Consider the following 9,547-nt stretch of genomic DNA (forward strand, 5'->3'; position numbering starts at 1 on the left):
CTCTTGGCCTCGACTGCCGCTCCCACCGTCGCGACTCACTTCTCTCCGACACCTTGTCTAGTGGCAGGGCCCTGCCCTCCTCACCTATAACGACGCTGTTTTTGCTGAGGAGGATTTCGTCAGCATCTCCAAGATTGGATGCAGTAGCAAGCACAGCCAGGCCTGGAAGACCGGCCACTTCTGGAAAAAGACGATTTCTGGAAAGCTGAAGGGATTAGGGTAACGATTGAAGAGGAGGACGAGACAGTAATACTAAGCGACGATGTGATCGATGTTGGGATTGAGTTGCTGATAACATTGAGAGAGAGGAAAAAGACGATGATAGTAGTGGTGGAGAGAAGGGTAATTTAAGAATTTTATTTAATTTTTTAGGGTTTGAATAATTTTATTTACAAAAGCCATTTTTTATGGGTATAAATGATAATTTTTATCGTTTATAAATAAATATGTGAACATTTTTAACTTTTATGATTAAAAATAATAATTTACTCTTCTTAAAACGAACTTTAAACCCGAAAAGAAACTTACAATAGTGTAAAAATTCTACACACTCACAAAAATAAAAAATGTATAAATTCTACATATAATATGACTTTAATAATGTTATTCTGTCACGCGAGCATTTTAACGATTTCTTCTCCTTCACTTTTGGAGGATGGAATACTTTTTTGAGTTAGTTATTAACTGAATTTGTAAAGATAGTCCAAAACGCAAGTCAATTTTCATTATTACGTTTTACCTAATTTTCTCAAATCTCATAAAAAAAAAATCATGTACCATATATTTTCTCTTTGCTGAATTAGGAAACGAAAATTTGTACTCGCATGACTTCATTTTCCCGGTGTGATTGCAGGAGACTATACATGCCAATGATAACACTGTCTCTTCAAAGGGGGGAAAGTGATTAAATTAAAAAAGTTCAAAACAAAAAGCAAAAAATTTTTTGTAATGCCAACAAGGATATATGGATTTGCATCTCAAGTTCTCAACTCAACATACATGCAGCTCATCAACGTTAACCTACACGCATCTACCATGAAGTAAAGTTATTTTTTTGGTGACTATGAAGTCAAGTTATTTGATAATTATAATTTACTTTGAAAAAGTAGTGGAAAACTTTGAATATATTATTTTTTTATTTAGGAAAAGATATATATTTTTCTTCTTTTTATTCTTTCAAAGAATAAATTATTCAATTAATACCCGAAAATTTATATCATTGACCAAAATAATCTTAAAAAGTATTAACAATAAATAAATTCTCGAAAAATTTAAAAATATGATAAAAATACTACATATTAAATATACAATATAAAAATTTTTTAAAGATTATATTTTGATATAATTTTTTGTAAATATCATTAGAAAAATAATTTTTTTTATCCTCAAAATTTTGTAATTTTACATCAAGTAAATTTTTTTATTGTAAATGACTAATTTTTTTTGAAAAATAAAAAGAAAAATTTAGAAATCAAATTTGCTATCAATTTTTGTGTGCATGTTTTAAATATTTATTCAAATGTTGGCACAAAAATTTAAATTAAATGAATAAATTATTTGTCAAATACAAATTTTTTGTCAATTATAAAAAATATAATATTTATTAGTTATTTTTCTTGTATTTTAAAATAAATCAGGAATTATTATAACGATAATATTTTTTAGAGATTTTTTTGTCAATGCCTGAATATTTCGTGTATCAAATTAATAATTAACTCTTCTTTCAAATAAATTTTCCATTTTATATTTTTAGTTTCTATATTTAAATTGATACTCCAAAATCTGAATTGATTACAATATGTCAAGAGGCTCAATAGCAGAAAAGTATTTCTACTTAAGTAATTATGCATATAAAAAATTATCTTATAATTGTATATATAAAGTTGTTGAAATCAAAAGTTTATATAAAAATAAAGTAGTAAATTAAAAGTATAAAACATGAATTCATAAAAAAAATTAAATTATAAAACTCTCTGTTTTAATAAAAATTATCAGAACTAATTATAACTTAAATCATATATCACATGTCAAGAAAGTGTGAAATTTAACAATATTAAAATAATAACAAATTTCAATAAATTAAAATTCTACTGATTTCTTTGTTAAAAGTTTAGATTGCACGAAGCCACTAGCGCGTGGTAAACCGCCTTAAGAAAAAAATATATATTTAATTCATAAATTTATCATCTTTCAGACTTTCACTATGGCAAAAGCAAAATATAAAAACCCCATTATATTGTGGCTGCTGGGGACCCTGGGGTATAGTGTATTTAGTGGGAGCGTAAAGGATCAAAACGATTCGTTTTGTCCAATCCTTTTCTTCGTTCTCTCTTTTCGTTTCTGCTTCTCCGTTCTGTGCCTCCCTCTCCAATTAATTATTTTTTTAAATTTATTAGTTTATTTATTTACTGAAGAGCCAAAAAGAGAGAGAGAGGGCACAGAGCACCGAGCAGCCTCCACGAATCTAAAATCGCATTACGGCGCGTGATTCGCACTCGATGCTTTGAAGCCATTCTCCTAAACCCGCAATTTCCAACTTCCACAGGCCACCATTACTCTCTTTCTCTCTGTGTATTGAATTTCAATCCACAAGAACGGTACAATAAACAACTAGACCTTGTTTATCCTTATGGAAAGTCAATTCCATTCATGCCACTAGGTCAAATTAAACAATATTTATTTGTTCTCATATTTTGAATTTGAATTTTCATTTTACTTTGTTCAAATTTTCAGGAGTTCGTGCTTTCCTTTGGTTCATGTGTTTGATATTGTTTTGCTTGATTGGTTTTACTCTGTGGATGTGTTTGTTGTGTGTTCTGTTTCTGGTTAACTTTTGGTACATTGAATTTAGGGTTTCATAATCTTTTTTGTTTTCCTGTTAGTGATTGTTTTGAATGGTGCAGAGGAATGTGTGATGCGTTCTATGGTGGGTCAGAGGTCTAGAGGAGAGTTTTGTAGCCGTGGAGGCTGCTTCTGTGGTTGAATCTGTTACTCATTCATGAGGTTTAGTCTACTCTCTGCCCTTGTGGATTTTTCTGATTGATGAATGTTGTGAAATTGAGTGACTGTATTCAATGGAGAATATGAATTTGTTTTGGTGTCAATAATGATATGAAAATCTTGAGGAAGAATTCATGGGTTTGATGGTTAAATTAATGCATCTTACAACTTGTATACACATTATCTCCTATTTTGTTTGAGTTGGTTGTAGAATGTGGACAAAGGGTTTCTTTTCATGCTCTCCTTTTAGTTTATTTGCTGCTTTAATAGAGAGAATAGGTTTTGATTTCAGAAATGTTGTACATTAGAGGGGACACTCTGCAACTGGATGATGCTGCTGTGGTTAACTTGGATATTAGTGGATAATGTTGTACATTAGAAGGTCGATGATGCTGAATTGGATGTATAATGTGAAGGTGATTGCTGATTCATCTCATAGAAAAGAAATAGTGAATTTGGAGATTGTTTACACTCCGTCATTAAGGTTGCGTTTGGTTAGTATCCATGGACAAATACAGGGACAGGGTAGGACACAAATATGTTTGGTTGCACTAAGACAAAGGCTAAGAGTGTCACGGTGGGATGCAAAATTACATTGTCTTGGTATCTCTGTCTTACTATCTTGTCTCATTCTGTTCCTTGTTCCAAACACATCTAAGTTACTTATGGCCTTAGGAAATGGCAGATAATGACCTTGTCATGGAACCCTCAAATATATCCACTATCCAGAGACCAAAAAAGACCCCCCAAAAAAAAAAAGAAGGCTTAGTTGATTTTAAGTAGTAAATTAGGTGTTAGGCTTAAGGACTTTCTGGCAGTTTTAGGAACTAGGTAACGAATCATAAATCGTTGTAGCTAAGAATGGAGGGTGGATCTAATAGTGGGTAGTCTAGTAGCTAAAGGTAGAGAGAAACCTGGAAATACCGTAGGAGAAAACTATTAAAAGTGGTGTAGAGCTTTTAAATCAATTTCTAAATGTAAAACATAACTCATGACACAACATCATGCCAGAGCCTAATCTATGTAGCCAATCCAAGCTTCTGGGACTAGGTTTATTATTCTTTTTTTTTTTTATGTGTACGTCTTTCATAGTCCAGACATGATATTTTAGTTTTTCTTTGGAAAAAGAGCATGCTTGGGAACTTCCTAAATCAGCTTTTCTTCACCCTCGAAAAAGCTGTTTTATTTTATTTTATTTTTTTGTTGGGTTGGGGAAGTAGAAGTTCATTATTTCAGATATTTTAGGACTTTATTAAATTTACCTCAAGTATCAAATAATATATAAAACATCATTTCATACCCTGTCTAGTGATTTTACTATATAAAAGCAATTTTGTTTTCGTCGACTATCTAAACAAAACATATTGTCTTAAAATTACTTTTTAGCTAAGGTATCCAAACATAAATTAATTCTATATATAATCAATTACATAAAAATGATTATACAGATAAACAATTTTGATTTTAGAGCTTTCCCAAACACACTGAAGTTTTGCAAATTTCAGCTCTGGATTTTTGAAATATTCCTGTTATCCTCTGATTGGAAAAAAGGACCATTTTATTTTTTAAATCTTTAAACTCTATATATTATGTTTGAATGTCAATCCAAGATTAGGAGCTGGTTGTTTTGAATGCTCATTAGTCAATCTTTTCTTCAAGTTGTTATTTCCGATGGAAAATCAATATTCATGCAGTCTTTGAGGGTGAGATGGTGGAGATAGATTTAAGTTTATCAATTACTATTTACTGGTTGATTTATCTCTCTCTTTTTTATTCTTTTGGGTAGGAACAAGGGAATCATTGGAACTATGTAGCTCAATGATAGTTATACTTTTGTTTTATCTGTATACTTTCTCAATAAATGAATTCAATATCTGAATCTTGGCTATAAGCTATTTGTTGCTCTTCTTTCCAGTGATTTCCTTAATTGCCTTTTACATTTTGTTTTCACTTTTATTTTGTCCCAAAATAATGAGTTGTAAGTTTAGGCTCTATCTGTGCTTCACAGGAATATGGCTTTGCAGAAGTATGTTCCTCCTGGTAATGCACCTTCTGTGAATTTGAAACGTTTAACTATTTCCAAGAAGGTGCCTGAAAAAGCTCAGCTTAAGATGGCAAATCAGAATCGCGACATGGATGTGGATGTTGACCTTAGAGAAGTTTATTTTCTCATGATGCACTTCCTTTCTGCTGGGCCGTGCCATAAAACTTATATGCAGTTCAGGAATGAACTTCTTGAACATCAACTCTTACCTAGAAGGTATCATGCTTGGTATTCAAGGAGTGGGGCACCTAGAGGTGATGAAGATGATGATGGTCTATCATTCTCTTTAACTTACGATAAGTTGTTGGAGAGGTATTATGATATTTTCCCTTTTTTTTCTTCAATTTTTTATTTTTATTTTTTAGCCTCTTCTGACTCTCTAAACGAATTTGTCTTCACTGTTAGACACTTCAAAATTCACCTACACTGGCCCATTTTAACATTCATGTTTTTCATCTTACTGTTAGTTGTATTGATATCTTATGGTAGATTACCTGTTTGCTATTCGTTTATGCTGTAATATTTTAACAAATAAGTATGTAATGATTTTTTTTTTAATTTTTTAAAATGTTAACTTTCTTTATGATCTTTGCAACACAGTTGACTTCATAATTACTTATTCTACAGGTATCCTCACATTGAAAAGGATCACTTAGTCAAGCTTTTGAAGCAATTGTTATTAAATACAGCCTCCCCATCTCTTCGCATTAGTAGTGGAAATGCTCCAAATGCAGCTGATGTTCCTACTCTTTTGGGGAAGGGTTCATTTTCACTTCTGAGCTGTATGTGTCATTTATTTGTGTTTTTTTTTTTATTATTATTATTAACTTCAGCATTAACACTTCATTGTGCTGTGGAAATTCTCAAACTAAGTAGTGAATTAACTGATTATACTTTTCTCTGTTACAGATGACAATGATAAAATAAATGAAGTCAAGCGGCCACCTCCTCACATGCGCTGGCCTCATATGAAAGCCAATCAGGTTCATGGGCTTAATTTGAGGGAAATTGGGGGTGGTTTTCCCAGACACCATCGTGCGCCATCTATACGTGCTGCTTGCTATGCAATTGCAAAGCCTTCTACCATGGTACAGAAAATGCAAAATATCAAGAGGATAAGAGGACACCGTAATGCTGTCTATTGTGGTAGGTTATTCTTTGTAGTGCTAAATAATCTAGCTTATGTTTAGAATTTTTCTGTAACTTTGTTGTCCTTGTACTTTTCCTGAAATAAGAATTTACGTTGTTTCTTTTTCTTTTCCTTTAAGGGTTACAGTAGAGTAGAGATACATAGTTGGGGAAGGCCATATTATATATATATTTAATGGGTAGCTGTCTTATTTAAAAGATGATAGAGGCAGAAATAGCTTACTGTGAGAAATGTCATAATTGATCCTTCTATTGTCTCTTTCTCCTCCTAAGGCAAGGGACAAAGCACAATTAGGGGTGAATAAAAACACTTGAACATGCTAAAGACAATTAACCACAAGGAAGACGGAAAGATATAATCCGGTAAAAGTACGCATACTCTATTAAATGACAATCAATCCCTTGGAACTGCCAGATTAGAACAGCAAAAGGAAGCCATAATCACAATCCTACCTCATGGCAGTTAAGGGGCGGCTGCACCCTTAAAGGTGCCTTGTGCTCCAATCAGATGCTCCATAACACTGAAATGATCAGTTCCACTATTTTAGCCATCAATTGGTCTAAACTCTCTTGTGTATCATTTGAAGATTTCATACGGCTCCGGGCCTTACCATCTTCGTCCCCCCACACCCCCCTTCCCCCTTTTTCTCTCCTCCTTTCTTGAATTCTGCTAGTTGCTTATTGAACATGCGACTGAGTTTACTTTAACACATGCCACAGCTATATTAGATCGGTCAGGGAGATATGTCATCACGGGCTCAGATGATCGACTGGTAAAAATTTGGTCAATGGAAACTGCCTATTGTTTGGCCAGTTGCCGTGGACATGAGGTGAGTTTGTTTTGTACAATAAATTTTATTTCTCCTCTTTGTCTGGATTTTCATTTGTTTGATATTCTTTGGCCTTTAGATTGAACTGTATGCTATGTTTGATAGGGTGATATCACTGACCTGGCTGTGAGTTCAAACAATGCTTTAGTTGCATCATCATCGAATGACTGTATCATTCGAGTTGTAAGCTCCATGTGACTTATTCAGTTGTATCATTTTGTTTTCCTTCTCCATTCTCCCTGTGCTTTTTGTATGCACTTTATGTTTGACTATTTTATTCTCATAGTGGCGCTTGCCAGATGGCTTACCAATATCAGTTTTGCGGGGACATACTGGAGCTGTTACTGCAATAGCATTTAGTCCAAGAACTGTGTACCATCTTTTATCGTAAGTTTGTTATAATAAAGAAAACAAAAGAAGTTTGTAATATAGTCATATGCCTGTGATGTGGATGCTAATCATAAAACGCACAGTAAATTTGAGGTTACCAATCTAATTATGAGATACTTAAGTAGTCCCATGGTACCATGAGACACACAATTTTCAACTACATATTACCCAACTATTATTGCCCATAGAGTTTAGCCATTTTGTTACCGTTTCTCTATTTTGATTTTGTCTGATTCTTGATGATTAATCCATCTTATTCATTTACTTTAGGCCCGGAATATAATAGTTTATAAACATTAGGGGGTTATCTTCAGTATAAATTTATCTTTTTGTCGTGAATATAATAGTTTAGGGGAGATAATCTGTGTGAGTTGGATTTTAAAGGATCAATCTATTAAACGGTCCTGATTTCTTCCTATTGATGCTATTTATCATGACACTGAAAATGTTATTTTCAACTTCAGCCTACAGATTTTTGTATGCGTTTAATGGACTGACCTGATTTGCTTTTGCATGCATTATCCTTACCTTAAGAATTGCAAGCTTTCTCTCCCAAGTTAATATTGTGTCTTGTATATTTTGCAGTTCCTCTGATGATGGAACTTGTAGGATATGGGATGCAAGGTACACTCAGTCAAGTCCAAGAATATATGTTCCGAGGCCTTCTGATTCTGTAATTGGTTAGTTGATTCTTTTGTGAATTGATTGAGTAATTTCTTTTTTGTGAGAAGAACTAACATGGAATACCTTATTCAGGGAGGAATGGTGTTTCATCTTCTAGTACTTTGCCACATAGCCATCAGATCTTTTGCTGCGCCTTTAATGCTAATGGGACTGTCTTTGTCACTGGTAGCTCTGATAATCTTGCTAGGGTACATATCTCTATACATACATCATACATGTCTGAATATGAAAATATCTCTTATTTCCTCTATCATATATTTGAATGCGATAGTGTATAGGCTTTAATGGTCATCATATGCTAACAAGACAGCCTCAAAACTAAAATTTACTGTAGAAATAACTTGTGAGGTGTTTGATCGTTTTCCATTTATAAGAGTACCCAACTATCTCTGACATATTGTTTAGTGTTAGCATCTAAATGAGTGTTTAGCTTTGCATATTAAGTAGCATTTAGAGAAGTTTACAATGAGGAAGAGAAAGGAAGAAAAGAACTCATAGAAAAAAAAGAAGGGGGGGGGGAGGGGTTAAACCAATCATGTATTTATTGAAATGGATTTTCAGCTTCACAATTTCTTATCTAACTTCAAGGTTTTACAGGTCTGGAATGCTTGTAAACCAAGTGTGGATGATACTGAACAGCCAAATCACGAGATAGATATGTTATCCGGGCATGAAAATGATGTAAACTATGTGCAATTTAGGTTTGTATTGCTCCAGTATCTGATATACTGGTTGATAGATGAAATTTTTGCGTGCTAATGCCCTTTGCTTCATGTTTTGCAGTGGATGTGCAGTAGCATCTCGGTTTTCCACATCAGAAACTTGGAAAGAGGAAAATCTTCCCAAATTTAAGAATTCATGGTGGGTGGGTGTGTATATATATCTTCGGGAACTAGTGTTTTGAATGTTCTGACTCCTAGATTGGCCCTCTCCTCTCCTCTGCTTTCTTCCAGCTAAAAATGCCTTCTGCCCAGTTCTCAATGATTTTGCTATCTAATAATCTAGTTGGCTTTTATTCCAGGTTGAATCATGACAATATTGTTACCTGCTCTCGTGATGGGAGTGCTATTATATGGATTCCCAAATCACGCAGGTCACATGTAAGATTCATCAAATGTAATTCCTTCTATGGTTGTTTTCTTTCTTTTTCCTCTTTTTATGAAGGAAAGTGAGAGTTGTGGCTACTTTGTTACCCAAATTACCAAAGATTAGTTGACTACATTCTAGTTTTTCAAAATTTTTCCATTTAGGGGAAAAGTGGTCGCTGGACTCGGGCATATCATCTGAGAGTTCCACCTCCACCTATGCCTCCTCAACCTCAGAGAGGTGGTCCTCGTCAGAGAACTCTACCCACTCCACGTGGTGTAAATATGATTGTTTGGAGCCTAGATAACCGCTTTGTCCTTGCAGCTATTATGGGTGAGTTGGTTTGTTTTTGTCTCTCCTGTAG

The 9,547-nt window shown here is 33.7% G+C and overlaps 1 protein-coding gene across 3 annotated transcripts in view; it reads left to right on the forward strand.

Moving 5' to 3' along the window:
• The first annotated feature begins 2,253 nt into the window (after nt 1-2,253).
• LOC107483455 (uncharacterized) overlaps nt 2,254-9,547 on the forward strand; it is a 13,588-nt gene continuing 6,294 nt past the window's right edge. Inside the window, exons 1-14 of one of the 3 annotated variants that reach the window (XM_021140122.2) lie at nt 2,254-2,597; nt 2,904-3,003; nt 4,989-5,356; nt 5,672-5,826; nt 5,954-6,190; nt 6,914-7,023; nt 7,129-7,206; nt 7,310-7,410; nt 7,999-8,093; nt 8,170-8,285; nt 8,695-8,798; nt 8,881-8,958; nt 9,119-9,197; nt 9,348-9,516. In XM_021140122.2, coding sequence (XP_020995781.1) covers nt 5,013-5,356; nt 5,672-5,826; nt 5,954-6,190; nt 6,914-7,023; nt 7,129-7,206; nt 7,310-7,410; nt 7,999-8,093; nt 8,170-8,285; nt 8,695-8,798; nt 8,881-8,958; nt 9,119-9,197; nt 9,348-9,516 — 1,666 coding nt within the window. In that variant the 5' untranslated portion in view covers nt 2,254-2,597; nt 2,904-3,003; nt 4,989-5,012. The remainder of the gene's footprint in view (nt 2,598-2,903; nt 3,004-4,988; nt 5,357-5,671; nt 5,827-5,953; nt 6,191-6,913; nt 7,024-7,128; nt 7,207-7,309; nt 7,411-7,998; nt 8,094-8,169; nt 8,286-8,694; nt 8,799-8,880; nt 8,959-9,118; nt 9,198-9,347; nt 9,517-9,547) is intronic. The other 2 variants (XM_016104070.3, XM_021140123.2) reach the window with 2 other exon arrangements.

This window comes from Arachis duranensis, chromosome 4, assembly GCF_000817695.3.
Source record: "Arachis duranensis cultivar V14167 chromosome 4, aradu.V14167.gnm2.J7QH, whole genome shotgun sequence".
Taxonomy (NCBI): Eukaryota; Viridiplantae; Streptophyta; class Magnoliopsida; order Fabales; family Fabaceae; genus Arachis; species Arachis duranensis.